At 42.7% G+C, this 22,477-nt stretch overlaps 2 protein-coding genes across 2 annotated transcripts; both read left to right on the plus strand.

Annotated features, from left to right (window-relative positions):
- Positions 1-925: 925 nt before the first annotated feature.
- On the plus strand, positions 926-3,651 carry LOC101160462 (calcium homeostasis modulator protein 6-like). Its single transcript, XM_023964473.1, has 2 exons — positions 926-1,629; positions 2,812-3,651. Exons 1-2 carry the CDS (start codon positions 1,096-1,098, stop codon positions 3,268-3,270), a joined length of 993 nt encoding a protein of 330 aa, XP_023820241.1. The 5' UTR covers positions 926-1,095; the 3' UTR covers positions 3,271-3,651.
- A 14,770-nt stretch (positions 3,652-18,421) lies between these two features.
- On the plus strand, positions 18,422-22,125 carry LOC110014136 (calcium homeostasis modulator protein 6-like). Its single transcript, XM_023964678.1, has 3 exons — positions 18,422-19,359; positions 20,554-21,047; positions 21,356-22,125. The coding sequence occupies exons 1-2, from the start codon at positions 18,826-18,828 to the stop codon at positions 21,010-21,012; spliced, it is 993 nt and encodes a 330-aa protein (XP_023820446.1). The 5' UTR covers positions 18,422-18,825; the 3' UTR covers positions 21,013-21,047; positions 21,356-22,125.
- The last annotated feature ends 352 nt before the right edge of the window (positions 22,126-22,477 follow it).

Genomic DNA, 22,477 nt, shown 5'->3' on the forward strand with positions numbered 1-22,477 from the left:
TAACTAGTAATTGAGTTAAGTTTTATTCAACCTTATTTCTTATGTCTTTCCTACTTAACAATTGTTTGAAAAAACTCAAATTTAGATATTTTTCTAACTACATCTCACATTTTTCCAATTCAATTAAATGTTCTTCCATCTTAATTTATTGTTTTTCTTGAACTCTCATATGTCAAATTTTAAGCCTGAAGATTTTCTCTTTTCATTAAAATCAATGATAGTGTGGATTTCCATTCTGAAGCCTACGTTTCTTTATCATGATTCTAATTTTAAATTCGGCTCTTGCAATATTATTTTGCACAAGGGGTTTGATGATCATCCTCTCCCTCCCTCTTACTCACGGTGCAGAAAGAATTAAACATAACAGGACAAAATTACTAAACAATACACAGTAAAACAGCTAAACAACAAAACAAATTTGGACAAAAACCCACACTTAAACCCCAATGCATCCAGACAGGCAAAGGGAATGGTAACCCACAATTCCTTGCACTGTCAATATAAACAAAGTTACACCAACTTAATTGAATTTATTTGAATGAAAGTAAAATAACTTTCTGATAACTACGTGTTATTTTTAAACTGACTGAACTAAAAAAATGATTTATCTTAACTGAAGCAAATAATTAAGTTAGTAAAATGTAAAAAAGTTTATCTTTACAACATTGTTACGTGGTCTTCACCCTCTCAGATAATCAAAAAGTATTATCTGAGCTTCTGTATTCACTAAATATTTTTCAAATGGGCACGCCATGCTCCGTAACCTCTCTGAAACCAACTAACCTTCAGCTAAACCTGCTCCAGGTTATGATCAGAGCATGAGTTGTTATGGCAACTTGACATACCCTGAAACATACCTCTGTTTTTGGTACCGAAAGCTGAGGTTATCTGCTGCCTTACCATCAAACTTATCGAGCTACCTCACATAACCTGCTTTCTGGAATACCGCTCAGGTGTAAAGTAATCCTGTTTACTGTCATCAGATTGCAAAGACTGAAACTTTTCTGACGCTGCTTTCAGGAAGTCACCACATGTATAAGAGGTAAAAATGAAACTGAGCTCATATTTCTGTGTCTGCTCTATCAGTGTGCAGATATGGAAACGATTCAGCCAATTCTTAAGTTTGCCAGCAAACAAACCAACTTTGGATTTGGATTGGTTGCTCTGCTAACGGCTGGTGGAGAGCAGATCTTCTCAATGGTAGCCTTCAAATGTCCCTGCAATGAGCTGAATTTTACCTACGGCTTAGTCTTCCTGTTGGTGCCAGCCCTGGCATTGCTGCTGCTTGGCGTCATTCTCAGTAAGAAGACTTGGAAACTGACAACAGGGTTTTGCCATCGCAACCCAAAGCTATGTAAGTGGAGGAATCTGAAGAGCATGGGAGTGACTGTCATCAAAATCAGTGCTTGTTCACTGGTGGCGCCGTCTACTTGGATTGCTGTGGCTCTGTTGCGTGGCAGCTATTATGAGTGTGCCATGACGGGGGCCAACTCCACCAGGTACAGAAAGAATGTGTGCAGGGGGGTGAACTCTGCAGCCGAATGCCTTACAAAGCTTCAAATGTTTCCTTGTAAAAGTGCTGGAAATGAAAGCGAGGAAGTTCTGCTAACCCTCAGAGCTCATTCTCAGGTAAGATACTCACCCAAAATATTCAAAGAAACATGAATAATGAATTATTTGCAGTTTAGGGGACGTCAGCATCTTTGGTTTCTTTGCCCGCACTGTGAATTGCTGACTGATGTTCCCGCAAGCTTTGAGCTGGATTGCTGAAAGAATGTAGAAAGAGGATTTGAAACAAATGTTGCTCTTACATTTGTAATCAGGAGGTTGTAGTTGTATTTTTATGGGGGCCGCAAATTTATGACGACCAAAAGATTCTTGACATCGGTCAGTGGCCGCCCGGACACATTTTGAGCTTGCACGGTGGCAGTTCAGTGGCAGGCAGGAAGGCATCAGCACGATAGTTGACTGATAGAAGGGTCTCCAATGTCCCCAAAAACGTCTAATGATTGCCCGATTTCAGACTGCCACCCTCCAGCCACCCTGCTGCCGTCCCACTGCTACTGTCCATTAGATACAAATCGTACGGCAGCAGTGTGAACACTCCACGAGGGCTGATGACATGGGCCGGGGGCCCGGCGATGACTTGACGACAATCTGGTGATCCCAGCCACCGTGGGTCCAAATGAGGAGACGGCATTGATGCTGCACAAAACTGATCACGGCGTTGACAGCACCACAGCAACTGTGAGACCTGCGGATTGACAAATTGCGGTTGATGTTGAGAAGAACACGAAAAGGACAGAACATTGTGCTTTCTTGGGAAGCATGTTGTCTAAAAATGTGTGAATGAATTGATTCTAATGTCTGCTCAAAATCTAAATTGTGAATGACCAGTGGTGCAGAATTGCTCGCTTTTTAAATACCCGCCGGCTACCGGGCGGCTGGTGGCACTAGCCATGTAAGGTCGCCATCCAGAGACATTTACATATCCTCCAATCAGAGCTGCTGCCAGCTGACCATCCGGCTGCCCCCACCCTGTGGCCACCCAGCTGTCTCCTGCTTTTGGAATGGCTTTGTCCCCATCTGACTGACTGACATCTGATTGCTACTGTCTACATTCATGACCATGCCAACGATTTTTCCAAAAATCGTTGGCATGGTCATGACACCTTGAGGATTCTGCCAATGCCTCCCTGTTGTGCGGTGGCGGTTGTGACCGTTTCATAACAGTCTGGTGCCTCTCTGGCCTTGTCAGTCTTTCTATGTTTTGTAGCGGTGTTGAGCCGTAATGCTTGTTTTTGACTTCAGATTCTGGGCTGGCTGGTCATCGCCTCCATCATGATGTCCGGCCTGTTGGTGATTTGTGTGACTCGCTGCTTCTCCCCCATCAGCTACCTGCATCTAAAGTTTTGGAACGATTATGTTGAGGAGGAGGATAACCTCATGGATGAATACTCAAGTAAACATGCCAAAGAGCTTGCAGAAAGGAACCTGAAGATCTTCTTTAAGATCCAAGACCCCGCCGAGACCCCGACCCCGCCCTCGACGAGACGCCCGCCGGCAAACATTGTCACCCCCAGCACAGAGGATTGGAAGAAGATTACCTTGCTCAATAAGTCCAGCCCCAAAGAACAGATCTACAGCACTCTGCATCGATATGTGGAAAAAACGCGGGAGGAGAAAGGGTCCGATAAGACGCCTTTATTGAGGTCAAATGAGTCTGCTGAAAAACCTCCAGGTGTGGATGGAGGAACAGTGTCTACATGAGGATGAACCGGCTGAACCCAAGGACGTGACTTCAGGTAAGTTGCTTTAGAGACAGCAAACGAGCTGAGAACCCCGTTCTCTCCTTTGTATTAGTGTAGTTTTTATTTTTGATTGTTTCTAACTGGACTTTCTTTATGTTCTGTTGTTCCTATTTTTATATTAATGCAAAATGTCAACAATCACAGTTCCTCTTTAGAAGACAAAGACTGGCTGAATTGTGCTACTGTGAATGTCACAAGGGACATTTGATCCTGCACTTTGAAGTGCCCCCTGCTAAGAAGACATGTCATCATTGACTCTTGGTGTCCCAACATACATCAGAATCAGAATCAGAAATACTTTATTGATCCCACACGTGGGAAATTTGTTCGTTACAATAACAACTGACAGGAAAAAAAGAGTAAGAATAATATAAATAAAAATAAAAAAGAGAACAAGGAAAATGTGGTATAATTTAAAGAGCTATTTACATAACAGTGCAGGTAAAGAGATGTGCAAAAGAAATGTGCAAAATAAAGAAAAGAGAAAAAAAAAAAAATGTGCAAAGGTTATCTTCTGCATTGTGAATTATTGAACAGGGTTATAGTATTTGGCAGGAAGGATTTCTGGTACCGGGCAGTTTTGGAGCGGAGCTGCCTGAGCCTTCTAGAGAAGGAGCTCCGCTGTTTGTCCAGAACAGGGTGGAGAGGATGCTCTGGGTTGTCCATGATGGATAAGATATGGCAACAGACTCTTCTATTATGAGGATGCTGCTATTAAAGTCACTTTTGCAGTGGATTCAAGTTTATTACATACACTGGAACTAGAAAATACCAGTTATTGTGACAGTTTGATCTTTTTATTTGGTTGTATTTAGAAAGTTGAAACCCACTGCAGATAGTTTTTACACAGGATGAAGATTAATCCTTTAAGGAATGAACACAGATCAGTAAGAACTTTTTCAAATATGCTTGGCTATATTGAATCCTCAGGTCCTGTAAATTATTTATGAAGGAAAAATGGATTTTCTGGGAACATTTAGACGCCAGCATCTGCCATGAAAATCTTGTCTGACATGAAATCAGTCTGTAACTTCAAAATATTGGAGACCACTGATCCAAGAAACACCTAAAGTATGTAATGCTGTTGTAACACATTTAAAGTTTTGCTAATAAAAACCATATTCAAAATCTGTATTGTGGTGTAGTGGTCAGCACTCTCTCTGATTCACTTCCTTCCTGTGTGGCCTTTGCATGCTATGGAATTTCTCCAGGTTCACACCAGCTTCCTCCCACAGTCCAAAAACATGCTTCCCAGGTTGACTGAATACTTTAAGTCATCCTCCTGCCATCACCTGACAGTGGTTGGGATAGGCTCCAGTATCCTTAACACCCCAAAATGGGATCAGATTTGGAAGGTGGATGAAAAATATTCAACCTGGAGGTTTTAGATTATTCCAGTATTTGTGAAAATGTGAAAAAGGAGAATTTATTTCACATTTTACGCACTGAGTCCACCTTAGAGCAGGTCCTATTCAAAAACCGCTGGACCTGGACTTTCTATGATTTTCAGAAATCTGTTACCTTGACACGGTAACAGACCGAGAAAAGCATGATATTATTCTGATCATCACAATGGGTTAAATAAAGCATCCATTCTCTTCTCACCGCTTGTTTTTGTCCAGATGATGAAACTATAGTTTGTTTCAAAGAAGCCAGCACAGTGATATAGAACATTTAACCCTTGTGCTATCTTAGATGGCCGCACCCTTACATTGACGTGTTCTCCCTACCATGACAAAGGTGGATAAAGGTGGAAAGATTTCATGTAATCCATGGACACCAGTGAAGATCACAAACCATTGAAGAAAAAAGGTTCAGCGCACTGTCTAGTGGGTCTAGATGACCCAACTCCCAACGTTAAAGTGCCTATAGGATAGCACAACGGTGAAGCTATGTGACCGGAACTTCTTTTTTAGGCGTGCATTTATTCAATATTTTCTTAGTCTGAGGGTTTTATTTTGTAAACTTACCAGATTCTCTCAAGACATTCACCTCAGTCACATGTCTTCAATACATCAATATTTCTCAAAGAGGCTGCTCCAAGCTAGCAAAGGTAAGAAAAAACAAAGCTCTTTAAATAGTTTCTGTGTGGAGATTGAAAGAAAAGAAACCCCCAGACTTCAGAGAAAAAGAAATCTGCATTTAACAGACAAGAGCAGAAGTCAAGTCAACCTTAAATATGCCATGGGATCATACATATAACATGCATTTTACACCAAAACATTCTTGCACTACTTTAACGACATGGAAAAAAGGTATGTACACTGACCAAAAATATAAACGCAACACTTTTGTTATTGCTCCCATTTTTTATGGTATGAACTCAAAGATGTGAAACATTTTCCACATACACAAAATGACCAGTTCTCTGAAATATTGTTCACAAATCTGTCTAAATCTGTGATAGTGAGCACTTCTCCTTTGCCAAGACAATCCATCCCACCTCGCAGGTGTGCCATATCAAGATGCTGATAAGACAGCATGATTATTGCACAGGTGTGCCTTAGACTGGCCTCAAGAAAAGGCCACTCTGAAATCTTCAGTTGTATCACACAGCACAATGCCACAGATGTCACAAGTTCTGAGGGAGCGTGCAATTGGCATGCTGATAGCAGGAATGTCCACCAGAGCTGTTGCTAGGGAATTGAATGTCCATTTCTCCACCATAACCCGTCTCCAAAGGCGTTTCCGAGAATTTGGCATCCAACCGGCCTCACAACCGCAGACCACATGTAACCACACCAGCCCAAGACCTCCACATCCAGCATGTCCACCTCCAAGATCGTCTGAGACCAGCCACTCGGACAGCTGCTGAAACAATCGGTTTGCATAACCACAGAATTTCTGCACAAACTGTCAGAAACCGTATCAGGGAAGCTCATCTGCATGTTCGTCGTCCTCATCGAGGTCTCGACCTCACTCCAGTTCGTCGTCGTAACCGACTTGAGTGGGCAAATGCTCACATGTGATGGCGTCTGGCACGTTGGAGAGGTGTTCTCGTCACGGATGAATCCCGGTTTACACTGTTCAGGGCAGATGGCAGACAGCGTGTGTGGCGTCGTGTGGGTGAGCGGTTTTCTGACGTCAATGTTGTGGATCGAGTAGCCCATGGTGGTGGTGGGGTCATGGTATGGGCAGGCATATGTTATGGGCGACGAACACAGGTGAATTTCATTGCATCTTATTTTTTCACATTCATTTTTGGGTCACACTCCATCCTTTCCTCCAAATACTGTCAGGAACAAAATGTCTATGGTAGTTTTTGGTATACATGGTGCAGAAATTATATACTTTTGATACATGTATTTATTTGTTTTTGTAATCCCTGTGCCTTATCCCCTTTTAACCCACACAATGGTATCAAATATTTTTTTCTTTAAGTGTGCATAAATTGTCTTTAAGGTGCTAAGGTGTAAGGTGTTGATTTGCCTTGTTTGAAGGAGCATCACGAAGATGGCAATCAGAGCGAAGACTGGAGAGCAGAACCTCTCACACAAGCTCAGGATGGACAAAACTAAATTATAGCTCTTTGTTGATCTTCCACCGTCACTATCAAACTATGGCTACCAGTTCTCTATCTTATGCCTTCTTTCTTCTTTTTTAATATTAACAATCAACTTGTGCTTCTCTCAGAATGGTGAAGATGCAACCCAGAAAGATGACCAAAGCACAGAGATGTTGACACAGGTAAGAAGAAACTCATTTTACACAACTTTCTAACTGTTGTTCACTCTTGCTGTTTTAGTGCAACTTCTATCTTTGTTGTTCATTTGTGTTATACTTAGGACAGTGATGAAGATGCCATCCAGATAGAAGAGCAGACAGGAGAACCTCTTAAAGTGACACAGGTGAGAAAAAATATATGATACTATTCACAGACTCACTCATCTCTCTCACTCACTCACTGTCAAACTATAACTTTTCCTTTTTAAGCGTATCTCCTAGGACTGTGAAGATATTACACAGAAAGCACTGCCTTTTACACCAGCACAGGTGAGAAAAACAACTACAGCTTTATGCACGTCTTTTGTCCCACTCTGTTCCTTACTCTCACTGTGAAACTGCAACTATTTATGCTGTTCATTTTTGTCATTCTTAGGAACGTGATGACGCTGCCAACCAGACCGAATAGTTTCGAATTGAATCTGTCGTACTGGCACAGGTGACACAAAGCTGCAATAGTTTACTGTCTTCTCTTTCTCTTATTCTGTATTTAAAGCCTGACTTGTATCCCTCTCAGGAAAACACTGAAACAGCCCTACTCAAAGTCACTAATGACATCCTGATGCAGAGTGATGCAGGAAAATGCTCTGTGCTACTGCTACTGGACTTGACCGCAGCCTTTGACACTGTCGACCACTATGTCCTCCTGGACAGGCTAAAAAATTGAGTTGGGGTATCTGGTTCAGCTTTGAACTGGTTCTCCTCTTATCTGACGGGTGGATCTTTTTCTGTATTTTTCAAGTTTAAGTCTCTCTTAAGTTCTTTTAACGATTTTTCTTATCATTTTTTTTGCTGATGATATTCAGCTTTATGTGTCTGTTAAACCGCAGGATGTTTTTAAAATACAGATTTTACGCAGGTGTCTGAATTCAGTCAAGAGTTGGATGAATGATAATTTTCTCCAACTAAATGAAGCTAAAACTGAGGTTCTATTCTGTGCTCCTGACAGTTGCCTCCCCCAGATAGTCCAGTGGCTTGGTCCTCTTGCTTCCTTTATCAAGCCGTCTGTCAGGAACCTCGGGGGAACTCTAGACCCGGTTTTATCCCTTGACTCTCATGTCGGGTCACTTGTACGTTCTTGTTTTTATCATCTAAAAAACATAGCAAAACTGAGTCATATTGTGTCACGTTCTGAGTTGGAGATGCTCATCCACGCTTTTATTTCTTCTTGTCTTGATTATTGCAACTCCATCTTCACATGCTTGAGCAAAAAATCTGTAGAACTGCTCCAAGTTGCCCAGAACGCTGCTGCAAGGCTTTTAACTAAATCATCCAAGTTTTCAAGCGTCACCCCGTTGTTAATCCAGCTGCACTGGCTCCCCATCCGCTACAGAGTTCATTTTAAAAACCTGGTGTTAACAGACACAGCTCTCAATAGCCAAGCACCGGTCTACATAAAAGACCTTTTGCAGCTGTACACCCCCAGCAGGTCCCTGAGGTCATGTGACCAGGGTCTGCTGGTTGTAAGGAGAACCTGGTTAAAGACTTAAGGTGACAGAGCCTTTGCAGCAGTGGCTCCATCCCTCTGGAACTCCCTTCCTCTCAGCCTCAGATCTGCAGACTCAGTGTTTTCTTTTAAAAAGCAGCTAAAAAACCTTTCTTTTTAAAATAGCATTTTCTTAATTTTCTCTGTATTCTGTGTTTTATTGTGTTTTACCATGTTTTACTGTGAAGCACTTTGGGATTTTTATCTTGAAAGGTGCTATTATTATTATTATTGATGTTTTCAGCCAAAGAGGCGTATCTTTCGCAATGGTACAGCTGAGGCCAACTAAACTTTTAAGCAATCAGGCTATTTAAAGTATTTAAACATTCTGTTAGTTGAAAAACAATATTTTTAACATGTTGTCAGTTAAATAACATTACATTACAAATAACTTTGCTTTCATTCATTAATTTTCTAATCCGTTATTCCCTTTCGGGGTCACGGGGCTGCTGGAGCCTATCCCGGCAGGGGACACCCTGGACTATTCGCCAGTCTGTTGCAGGGTAGAGTGTCCTCAATCACACACCCACGCACTCTCACATTCACACCTAGGGACAGTTTAGGTTGACCAATTAGCCTATGAAGAATGTTTTTGGATGGTGGGAGGAAGCCGGAGGCTCCGGAGAAAACCCACACATGCATGGGGAGAACTGGGGCCTTCTTTCTGTGAGGCAAGAGCGCTAACCACTGCGCCACCGTGCAGCCATGACATTACATGACATTACATTACAAAGACATCTCCAGAAGGAGAAAGTTCTGTCTCAGCTATTACCAATGTGTTAAGAAATAAATTGCACATGTATTCTGATGTAAAACATTTTGAACTTCATGTTATTATGTCATGTTATTATTCTATTATTAGTCTACAAAAATAAAGAAGTCTTTCTCTAGCAACACATGAAAGAATGCATCTGTCTTTTTCTGTCTTTGCTTTATATTAATTAACTGTGTTAGTGATTATCGGGTTGTTACCACACAGATTTCTAACAGATTTCAGATTTTTGCAGGACAAAAGGCCAGCAAGTGAGCAGTGAGTCTGTGATTTTTCGAGGCCTAGCCAGACAGATGTGGGGTCGTCCCTCACCCATTCTGCCACAAATCTTAAAATAGATGACAACTGATAAAGTCTGAAGTTGGGTAAATCTAGGCCTCCTTTAGAAATGGGAAGATGTAATTTTGAAAGTTTAAGCCTTGGTTTCCTTTTATGCCATATAAATTCACTCAGCCAACCATTGAGTAACTTTAAAGATTTGTTGGAAAACAATAATGGGATCATTTGTAAAGGATACAATAATCTTGGTAGCACATTCATCTTAATTATTGATACTCTACCAAGCAAGGAGAGGGGAAGCGGGTTCCATCTTTCAAGGTCCTTTCTAATAGTATTAAGAAGAGGTGTAAAGTTAGCCCTGAACAACTGATGAAACATGGGAGTGATCTGAACACCGAGGTATACAAATCCGGATAATGACCAGTGGAAAGGAGATGCTATTCCATGAACAAAATTTGACTTTAGTTGGTGACATAATAAGTAATGAGATATATGAGAGACTTTAAGAAAACAACAAGTATAGTTTTCTGAATTTGCACTAAATAACATAACAGACCAGTGCTGAGCAGAAACAACATCCAAGAACATAATACATAAAAACAAGAAACAACAGAGAACAATGAACCAAAACAAAGAAGAAGAAAATGAATCCCCAGGTTGGTTGGGGATAGCTTTCCTGAAAGGCACCTGGGAAAGGTGCACAAACAACCAGCAGGAATGCTATACTGTGACAGGCAGCTACTTAAGCGCCCTTAATTTTTTATTTTATTTTTTGGAGTAGTTCTCCTTTGATCCAGTAAAGATGCCAGTTATAAATGATGCGAGTTTGGTATGATCACATTGTAAAAAGAAGAGGAAGAAGAAGAAAAAAAAAAGATAGAAATAATAAAAAATAAAAATATAGGGCATGAGCATGAGTCTTAATGAGTCATAAAATAAATATTAGGAGCAACCCACGCCTTATTTAGAACCATCGGCGTCGTCATTCAGCCGTTATTTGTAATGCTGGATACATACGACAGAGCCTCCGCCGGCGAGAGGAAAGTTTTTCGGGAGCCGTTGAATGACACCTGCAGCCTCGCCGGGAACAGCATGGAGTATTCCGCGCCGATTTCTCTCAGACGCTGTTTGGCTAGTGTGAACTCCTTTCGCTTTTGCAGCACCGCAGCCGACAGGTCGTTGTAGAAAGAGATCTTCTTTCCATCCAGCATGATTTCGCCCTCTGCAGCCTTTCGCTGCACCGCCGCCATCACTCTCTGCTTATCAGGAAATGCGTGGAATCTGATGATCACCGGGCGCGGCCGCTGGCCGACCCCGGGCTTGGGCGCCAGAGAGCGGTGTGCTCGTTCCAGCTTGACACGTCCCCCTTTCATATCCACACCGAGGAAAGTTGGTAGCCAGCGTTCAAAAAAGTCTAAAGCATCGTTACCCTCCACAATTTCGGGAAGGTTAAATATGCGGACATTTTTGCGCCGTCCCCGGTTTTCCAGCTCGTCAATATGTTCTGTGAGAGTGTCCACTTTCTTCTCCAGGGCCCTCATGTTAGCATGGAGCGGATCGTTAGCTGTTTCTAGCTGTAGCACTCTAGCCTCCGCTTCATCCAGACGTTCGCTGGCTTTCTTAAGTTCAGCCGTATGTGAGAGGACTGTTTTAGCCAGAGGGTCTAGCTTGTCGTTGATTGACGACATGAGTTTGAAAGTCATTACCTCCAGTGCTTTAGCTAGCGCAGGCTCCAGCTCCATATCATTCTCGTCGTCCTGGTCGCCATGTTGAATCACATGTGAAGCTGACTTATCGGCGATTTGTTTATTTTTACGTTTTGTATTCGGCATCTTAAGGTGCTGTTTGGTCCAAAAATGTTCCAAAGTCATAACACACACCAAGTAAAGTAAAAAATAGGACAACTTTAAAGAGAATTTTCAGATATTAATTGGGCGCCTAAGAGCTCCGAGCAAACACGTCCATCTCCTAAGCCGCCATCACCGCCCCCCCCATGAGAATCTGTTTTTAGAAAACCTACCAATTGCTAAATTTGAACTTTTCAATGTTATGTGTCGTTTGATTTTTTTTTCAAATGAGACTTGCAAATGTTTTCTGTAATATTTGTAGGATAACTTTTTCACTAAAAGTTGTTCATCTCAGAAATGTTTTATATTACACGTCTTCTAAAATGAATGTATATGGAACTACTATCATATTCTTTTCTTATATATTACCAAACCATACTTTTCATATTGTCCAATTTTACTAAGGATCTTATAAGTGGTTTAACTGTCTTATGCTTAACTTACAAGTTTCAGATAAAAGAGACAAAAATCTTAGAAGATTCATCTATATCATTCCTGTATGAGGACAGTGCAAAACTAATCAAAGAATGGGAAACACAAATTTGAACGGGGATGTGCTAAAAAGAAATGATTTTAAATATATGGAATGTAAATGTCCGAAAAGGTTTGCCGTCAGAAGAAGAAGAAAAAGGAAAATGATGTAAAAGTCATGATGGTGAGTGCAAGTAACGTTTCAATGCGGACAAGGCCGCTAGAGAGGAAGAGGTCGTAGTGGTTGTAGAAGAAGAAGCAGAAGGCGTGTTGTTTGGTGGTTACACAAGTGCTGAAAGAAGTGCAGACAGAAGTAATGATGCATGTTTGAGGTTGGGCAGGCATGGCACTTTCCCTAAGATTGTATACCAACACCAACAGGATGTGTCAGCATGACTAGACCTGGAAAAAGCAGTTGAACAGGAGGATGGAGAGTTTAGAAATAAGAATGATGAACAAGTAGATGATCTAGATGAAATGTTATTAAATTTGTAAGAATTTCTTTATGTGACAACAGAGAAGCCAGAAATCAGATAACATTTTGGTGTGTTTCTTGAGAATGTAGAACAATGTCAAATGTACTTCAGTTACGTGTTAAAAGAGTCGCCGTTAGAGCAGCTTCTGGTGACCTTATTCTTGTACTGACTCAACCCGTCTGGATGATTGATCCAGAGGGAGATTCCTGTAAAATGCCAATGATGTCTTCCACTGAATGTCCGGCAAATTTGCTGGGCAGAGATGTCATTGCAGCCTTGGAATTGGGGTTAGTCACAAATCGCCATTTTCAAAAGAAATGTCTAAGATCTAATGGTTTGTCACGTTCATATAGTTTTTAGATATTCTATCTGGACATCCACACAGCATTCCATAAAATCTGTTAGATAAAGCATCAGTGGGGTCACACAGCAAGAAAGTAAAATAAAAAACCTGCAAGACACAGACTAAGAAAATTCTGATGTAAAACAAGGAGCAGCTGCACCTGAACATACAGCAATTCTATATCCTAAACTGTTTGATAAACTGTCCTCCTTATAAACCTGACGTTTTTGATGAACTCTCATTTAGAAAAGAAATGTTGTTTTGTGATGTTACTTTGTAAAGGAGCGGAGGATTTACACAGAATGAAAGTGAAATAGGTGCAGCTGCGCATTCCTGCATGCAGCTGCACATGGACGGAGTGTGTGAGAGAGAGAGAAAGAAAACAAAAAAAGAGAAACCTGAAAGTAATTATTTTCTGGGTCATCCTTTGCTTTGACTGTGTTTTGACAAACCAGTTTTGGTTTTGCGTGTGAATTGTGTTTTTGTTTAATTGGTGATGAGTCAAATGGCTGAGTGGAGAAATATTGCAGAACAGATGAGAAATATGAAAAGAAGGTATGGTGATTGCTGATCTAGTTAAAGCAGGAGTGATTGTGGATTGTAATGACTAAGAAAGCTTTAAAAAAACCTCCATCATATAGAGAAATGTCTGAGATTTACAAGCTGTTGATCTGGCAGTTGTTTAAAGAGCCCCCTGTGTTCCAGATCCACACACCTTGTGTGAATAATTTAAGGCAGGATGCTACCTACCTTTCTGTTGTTGACATAAACAATGTTTTTTTTCTATTCCTGTACATCCAGTGAATCAATTTTGGTTTGCATTTACTTATGAGGAGAGAAAGTATACTTTCACCAGGTTCCTTCAGGGCTACTGTGAAAGCCCAACCATTTATTTTTAATTCATATCAAGTAATCTAAATTTGAACCCTCCGGTGGAAGCCAGATTTTGTTATCTTGTATGTTGCATGTTAATGACCAATGGTATTTTAATTGCATCCCCTGACAAAGACACCTGTCCAAAAAAAAAAGAAAAGCAAAATGGACACATTGGCTTTCTTGAAATCTTTGGTAGAAAATACATTTGGTCAAAATAGCTTCAGTTGTGGCAGAAAAATGTGACGTACTTGTGAAAGATTCAATAAGACTCAAGAGTTTAAAAAAACAAAAATTTTACTTGCAAGCGAGCAGTGGTTCCATTCATTCTGTCCACTGAAGGTTCATTCAAAAACCACAATCAGCTAAACTGTTTGGACACAAATACAAGAATTCAGCCTCTCCTAACAGCTGCATTTCAGTTCCCAGGAAGGGGAAGTCAGAGCTGAGGTTTGTTTGGAAGTTGCTGCATGTGAGTGCAGAGAAGTGTCTGTAAATGCCGGTGTCATTTCAAAAATGTCGACTTAAAGACTAAAGAAAACTATTAAAATACAAGTAAAACAAAACAAAACAATTAATTAGTGTTTCTTCAAACTATGATCCATCCAACCATCTGCCTCGGCCTATCCGGGACCGGGTCGCGGGGGCAGCAGTCTAAGCAAAGATGCCCAGACTTACTTCACCCCGACCAATTCCTCCAGCTCCTCTGGGGGGGCCTTTAGGCGTTCCCAGGCCAGCCACGAGACGTAGTCTGTCCAGCATGTCCTGGGTCTTCCCCGGGGTCTCCGTCATCAAATTGTGAACTGGTATGATAATATGATTTAAACTAACAAACTCAAAGAATATGAATAAATAAACAGAAAATATTAAGTATGGAAATATGTGTTCTAAACAATACCAAACTATGCAGAAGTGACAGAGTCACTGATGGCTCTGATGTGTGGTTAAAACGTTTCTAAGTCAATTAAGCTGGAATGACTCCTGATGCAGAGGAGGCCTTTTGTCATCTAAAACAGGCTTTAATAGATGCATTGGCGCTCCCAGACTATTCAAATCCTTTCTATTTAAACTGTAGACTGCAGAAACTATTATATGACTTCTTTGCTTGGATAAATGTATAGTGACAAACTCAGACCCGTTGCTTATTTTTCTTCTAAACTTGGTTTTGTGGCAAGGATGTTGCCTATATGTGTGAAAGCTGTAGTGGCTGCTTCAAATGGCTGTCTGCTACTATTGTGTTACATCATTCTGTGACTTGAAAAATGCCATTCTGTGGTCATGTTGCTGTTGCAGACAAAACCTTGGCTTAGACGACCTGTCCCCCTTTTTACCAGCTCACCAACTCTGCTAGCCACGCATCTAACTGGGTCACCACCAAGAGCTACCACACTGCTAATAGTAAAAACCGGCAAATAAAAAATCCTCACTGTTTGTCCTAGCAAAATCCACCAAATGGCTAACATCCCAAACTAATAGTGACCCCACCACCACCACCTCACTCCCACAGCCACCGGATGCATCAATAATTTTATGGTGTCGGAAAGACAAACCCAAAGGGCTTTTGGGAGGTCACATTAACATCCGAAGCATCACACCTAAATGTGATCAAATACAACATCTTCTGAATGAATCAAATATCGACTTCTTATGCTTAACAGAGTCCTGGCTACACAAAAATTCCCCTCCTGCAGCCCTGTCTGTACCAGGATACAAGGTCTTTAGAAGAGACAGGACAGAGGGTAGGGGCAGAGGGGTAATGTTTTATTTAAGGAATCACATAGTGATCCCTTAAATAATCCCTTAAGTGCAGCCAAATACAATATACATCTCCTAACAAGGATGTTTTGGACTTAATTTAAGCCTCTCTCCTCATATGTCCATTATACTGATTGGAATATATAGGCCTCCATCAACCTCCAATGAATTCTATGAGCAACTAGAGGACATTTTAACCCTTGTGCTATCCTAGGCACTTTAACATTGAGAGTGGGGTCATCTAGATCCCACTAGTCAATGCGCTGAACCTTTTTTCTTCAATGATTTGTGATCTTCACTGGTGTCCATGGATTACATGAAATCTTCTCCACCTTTATCCACCTTTGTCATGGTAGGGAGAACACGTCAATGGTCATCTTGACCCCATAGGATAGCACAAGGGTTATAGCTGTGTAATTGGAAAAAAGAAATCATCCAATTTGGTGATTTTGAGGCCAAACTTTATTAATTTCAACCATGTTTGAAAATCTTTTGTGTTGGACCGGACGGAAAAGGAAAGAAGGGAAGAAGAGAGAGGGATGTTAAAGGGGGGGGGGGGGGGGGGGGGTTAGGAGGGTGATAATAGGAGGGGAGGGGGGATAAGACAATGATTCAGCATAAAGCAACAAGTTTACTGGTTGTTTATCATTACGGTAAGGTTCAAATGTAGTACAAAAAGGGCAGGGCCTGTCCACACACTCACTCAAATGTTATCAACACACCTGCTAGCTGTAAAAATGTCCACATGTCAACATGTACACAAAGCAGATAGTGTTCACACACGCATACTTATGCCTAAAAACCAATTAGTGTGAAATATTTCATTCATTTTATCACGCAAACTATTAGTGCAAAGGTGAGCTAACACCTGTGCTCAGGTGAGACGAACACCCCCGGCTCAGGTGTAATGTGAACCCCCTCCTCGCACGGAGAGAGCACCGCCGGGCCCAGGAAACCGGCACCCAGGGACATGGCCGCCGTTGCCAAGGGACCCGTACCCCCCACCAGGGAAGGGGTAGGGGACAGATGGTCCTAGGTCCCACCTTCCTTGCAAAATGTGTGTGCGTGTGTTTGAGAGGGTGTGTGTGTGCATGTGTGTGTGTTTATGTTGGGATGTATATATTGAGGGGGGAGGGGTGTGTGTACTAAGGGGGGTGCAGTTACAGTTGGCGGGTAGGGCACCAAGGGGACATGGACATCTCCTGTTTACTCACAGTGATGTCCCCTCACCCTCCCCACCAAAGGGCCCTAAATGTCTAAGGTGCTGTTAAAATTGGAGTGAAGGCTGCCAGGAGGACATCTGTTGCTTGCTGGCAGTGATGTCCAAGCACCCCCCCTACCAAGGGCCCTACATGTCTAAGGTGCAAATAAAACCGAAAGAGGGGGGGCCCGCTCCATGTGGCAACCACAGGAGGGGGGCCACTGCCAAGTAGCCCCCCCCCCCCCCCCCCCCAAGGCGCATCGCAGGCTTAACCCCCCACCCCTCACCCTAATATGAGGTTATATGAGGAAGGGGGTAAGTTGGGGACAGCTGATAGACTGTCCCCCGATGGTCAAACAGCTGTCCCCCAGCCCCCAGCATAGGGGCCAGGTCCACCCAGCCCAGGGGCCCCATCCCGGGAGACGCCGACACCCCAGGCCCAGCACCACCCACAACACAGAGAGAGAGGAGCCAGAAAGCGTCGCCCCCCCGGAGCAAGTCCAGGCCCCCACCCCCAAACGCTGGCCCTAGAAGAGCTCTGGTCAGGCCTCGACGGGACCGAGGCAGCCAACCGGCCGGGGCAACCGCCGATTGCCTCAGCAGAGACCCCGACCCCTCAACCCCCCATGTCCCGTACCAATAGTGGGCTCCCCCTCCCCCCAGAATGCCCCCCACAGCACAGGGCCGAGGGGACCGAGGTTCCCAAGAGGGTTGTCCCGTCCCGTCCCAGAGCCAGGGAAGGGCTGATCCCAGCCCCAGATGTAGATGGGCAGCCCATCCAGCACCGCTGCCCCCCCCCCAGCAGGGCACCCCGCCAATCCCCCCCAGCACAGGCAAAGGGACCACCCCCCCCAAGCCAAGCCAGACCACCACTCCCCCACCACCACCACCACGCACCCCCACACCCAAGCCCAGAGGACCACGCAGCGCCCCAGCCCGCCCCACCCAGGCACCGGATCCGACCAACGGACGCCCCACCACCCCCCGCGGTGGGTGGTGGGTACATGCAGAGGTTTTAATAAAGGCATATGAAGAGTATACGCCCATCAAAAAAGTAATATGGCTGCATCAGCAAAAGAAGGAGTTTATATATATATATATATAAAGGCGCTATATACACATATATATATACATGTATTTATATATATATATGTATAAATAAACACACAACTTAAATGAATGACTTCAATTGGTAAGTAGTAATTGAGTTAAGTTTTATTCAACCTTATTTATGTCTTTCCTACTTAACAGTTGTTCGAAAAAACTCAAATTTAGATATTTTTCTAACTAAATGTCATATTATTCCAATTCTTGTTCATGTTCTTCCATCTTAATTTATTGTTTTTCCTGAACTCTCATATGTCAAATTTTAAGCCTGAAGATATTCTCATTTTCATTAAAATCAATGATAGTGTGGATTTCCACTATGAAGCATACGTTTCTTTATCATGATTCTAATTTTAAATTCGGCTCTTGCAATATTATTTTGCACAAGGGGTTTTGTGATCATCCTCTCCCTCCCTCTCACTCATGGTGCAGAAAGAATTGAACAGAACAGGACAAAATTACTAAACAATACACAGTAAAACAGCTAAACAACAAAACACATTTGGACAAAAACCCACACTTAAATCCCAATGCCTCCAGACAGGCAAAGGGAATGGTATCCCACAATTCCTTGCACTGTCAATATAAACAAAGTTACACCAAATTAATTGAATTTATTTGAATGAAAGTAAAATAACTTTCTGATAACTACGTGTTATTTTTAAGTTGACTGAACTAAAAAAAATCATTTATCTTAACTGAAGCAAATAATTAAGTTAGTTCGATGTAAAAAAGTTTATCTTTACAAAATTTATACGTGGTATTCACCCTCTCATGGCGGAAAAAAAGTATTATCTGAGCTTCTATATTCACTAAATATTTTTCAAATGGGCACGCCATGCTCCGTAACCTCTCTGAAACCAACCAACCTTCAGCTAAACCTGCTCCAGGTTAAGATCAGAGCATGAGTTGCTATGGCAACTTGACATACCCTGAAACATACCTCTGATTTTAGTACCTAAAGCTGAGGTTATCTGCTTCCTTACCATCAAAATTATCGAGCTACCTCACATAACCTGCTTTCTGGAATACCGCTCAGGTGTAAAGTAATCCTGTTTACTGTCATCAGATTGCAAAGACTGAAACTTTTCTGACGCTGCTTTCAGGAAGTCACCACATGTATAAGAGGTAAAAATGAAACTGAGCTCATATTTCTGTGTCTGCTCTATCAGTGTGCAGATATGGAAACGATTCAGCCACTTCTTAAGTTTGCCAGCAAACAAACCAACTTTGGATTTGGATTGGTTGCTCTGCTAACGGCTGGTGGAGAGCAGATCTTCTCAATGGTAGCCTTCAAATGTCCCTGCAATGAGCTGAATTTTACCTACGGTTTAGTCTTTCTGTTGGTGCCAGCCCTGGCCTTGCTGCTGCTTGGCGTTATAATCACCAAGAAGACTTGGAAACTGACAACAGGGTTTTGCCATCGCAACCCAAAGCTATGTAAGTGGAGGAATCTGAAGAGCATGGGAGTGACTGTCATCAAAATCAGTGCTTGTTCACTGGTGGCGCCGTCTACTTGGATTGCTGTGGCTCTGTTGCGTGGCAGCTATTATGAGTGTGCCATGACGGGGGCCAACTCCACCAGGTACAGAAAGAATGTGTGCAGGGGGGTGAACTCTGCAGCCGAATGCCTTACAAAGCTTCAAATGTTTCCTTGTAAAAGTGCTGGAAATGAAAGCGAGGAAGTTCTGCTAACCCTCAGAGCTCATTCTCAGGTAAGATACTCACCCAAAATATTCAAAGAAACATGAATAATGAATTATTTGCAGTTTAGGGGACGTCAGCATCTTTGGTTTCTTTGCCCGCACTGTGAATTGCTGATTGATGTTCCCGCAAGCTTTGAGCTGGATTGCTGAAAGAATGTAGAAAGAGGATTTGAAACAAATGTTGCTCTTACATTTGTAATCAGGAGGTTGTAGTTGTATTTTTATGGGGGCCGCAAATTTATGACGACCAAAAGATTCTTGACATCGGTCAGTGGCCGCCCGGACACATTTTGAGGTTGCACGGTGGCAGTTCAGTGGCAGGCGGGTGGCAGGAAGGCATCAGCACGATAGTTGACTGATAGAAGGGTCTCCAATGTCCCCAAAAACGTCTAATGATTGCCCGATTTCAGACTGCCACCCTCCAGCCACCCTGCTGCCGTCCCACTGCTACTGTCCATTTGATACAAATCGTACGGCAGCAGTGTGGACACTCCACAAGGGCTGATGACATGGACCGGGGGCCCAGCGATGACTTGACGACAATCTGGTGATCCCAGCCACCGTGGGTCCAAATGAGGAGACGGCATTGATGCTGCACAAAACTGATCACGGTGTTGACAGCACCACAGCAACTATGAGACCTGCGGATTGACAAATTGCGGTTGATGTTGAGAAGAACACGAAAAGGACAGAACATTGTGCTTTCTTGGGAAGCATGTTGTCTAAAAATGTGTGAATGAATTGATTCTAATGTCTGCTCAAAATCTAAATTGTGAATGACCAGTGGTGCAGAATTGCTCGCTTTTTAAATACCCGCCGGCTACCGGGCGGCTGGTGGCACTAGACATGTAAGGTCGCCATCCAGAGACACTTACATATCCTCCAATCAGTGCTGCTGCCAGCATGACCATCCGGCAGCCCCCACCCTGTGGCCACCCAGCTGTCTCCTGCTTTTGGAATGGCTTTGTCCCCATCTGACTGACTGACATCTGACTGCTACTGTCTACATTCATGACCATGCCAACGATTTTTCCAAAAAACGTTGCCATGGTCATGACACCTTGAGGATTCTGCCAATGCCTCCCTGTTGTGCGGTGGTGGTTATGATCATAGCGTAACAGTCTGGTGCCTCTCTGGCTGTGTCAGTCTTTCTATGTTTTGTAGCAGTGTTGAGCCGGCCGTAATGCTTGTTTTTGACTACAGATTCTGGGCTGGCTGGTCATCGCCTCCATCATGATGTCCGGCCTGTTGGTGATTTGTGTGACTCGCTGCTTCTCCCCCATCAGCTACCTGCAGCTAAAGTTTTGGAACGATTATGTTGAGGAGGAGGATAACCTCATGGATGAATACTCAAGTAAACATGCCAAAGAGCTTGCAGAAAGGAACCTGAAGATCTTCTTTAAGATCCAAGACCCCGCCGAGACCCCGACCCCGCCCTCGCCAAGACGCTCGCCGGCAAACATTGTCACCCCCAGCACAGAGGATTGGAAGAAGATTACCTTGCTCAATAAGTCCAGCCCCAAAGACCAGATCTACAGCACTCTGCATCGATATGTGGAAAAAACGCGGGAGGAGAAAGGGTCCGATAAGACGCCTTTATTGAGGTCAAATGAGTCTGCTGAAAAACCTCCAGGTGTGGATGGAGGAACAGTGTCTACATGAGGATGAACCGGCTGAACCCAAGGACGTGACTTCAGGTAAGTTGCTTTAGAGACAGCAAACGAGCTGAGAACCCCGTTCTCTCCTTTGTATTAGTGTAGTTTTTATTTTTGATTGTTTCTTACTGGACTTTCTTTATGTTCTGTTGTTCCTATTTTTATATTAATGCAAAAATGTCAACAATCACAGTTCCTCTTTAGAAGACAAAGACTGGCTGAATTGTGCTACTGTGAATGTCACAAGGGACATTTGATCCTGCATGTGACGTGCCCCCTGCTAAGAAGACATGTCATCATTGACTCTTGGTGTACCAACATACATAAGAAGGATTATGTTTTTGTTGCAGATCCGGGACTCTTGGGATCTTCAAGAATGATGTCCACGGGTTGGCTTGGATCAGTCAAGTTAGGCGGCAGTGGGTGCTTTTGTGTGCAGAACATGGGCTTCAGATTAACTCTTTAAAGTCTGAATGATAGTGGAAAAAAATATCGTCTTTGATTTGTGGTTGCTATGGCTTTTTCTGTCCATTGTTTTTATCTGCCTGTATCATTTGCTAAAGGGACGTACTAAGCCAGTGGTTCTCAATGCCTGGTCTCCAGAACAGTACTGGTCCATGGCTACCTTGGTACCAGGCTGCGGGGATAAAATATATAATATATGGCAACAGACTCTTCTATTATGAGGATGCTGCTATTAAAGTCACTTTTGCAGTGGATTCAAGTTTATTACATACACTGGAACTAGAAAATACCAGTTATTGTGACAGTTTGATCCTTTTATTTGGTTGTATTTAGAAAGTTGAAACCCACTGCAGATAGTTTTTACACAGGATGAAGATCAATCCTTTATGGAATGAACACGGATCAGAAAGAACTTTTACAAATACGCTTGGCTATATTGAATCCTCAGTTTATGTAAATTATTTATGAAGGAAAAATGGATTTTCTGGGAACATTTAGACGCCAGCATCAGCCATGAAAATCTTGTCTGACATGAAATCAGTCTGTAACTTCAAAACAATTGGAGACCACTGATCTAAGAAACCCCAGAATGCTGTTTCCATATGTAATGCTGTTGTAACACATTTAGAGTTTTGCTAATAAAAACCATATTCAAAAGTCTGTATTGTGGTGTAGTGGTCAGCATTCTCTCTGATTCACTTCCTTCCTGTGTGGCCTTTGCATGCTGTGGAATTTCTCCAGGTTCACTCCAGCTTCCTCCCACAGTCCAAAAACATGCTTCCCAGGTTGACTGAATACTTTAAGTCATCCTCCTGCCATCACCTGACAGTGGTTGGGATAGGCTCCAGTATCCTTAACACCCCAAAATGGGATGAGATATGGAAGGTGGATGAAAAATATTCAACCTGGAAGTTTTAGATTGTTTCAGTATTTGTGAAAATGTGAAAAAGGAGGATTTATTTCACATTTTATGCACTGAGTCCACCTTAGAGCAGGTCCTATTCAAA

The sequence above is a fragment of the Oryzias latipes genome, chromosome 16 (genome assembly GCF_002234675.1).
Source record: "Oryzias latipes chromosome 16, ASM223467v1".
Classification (NCBI taxonomy): Eukaryota; Metazoa; Chordata; class Actinopteri; order Beloniformes; family Adrianichthyidae; genus Oryzias; species Oryzias latipes.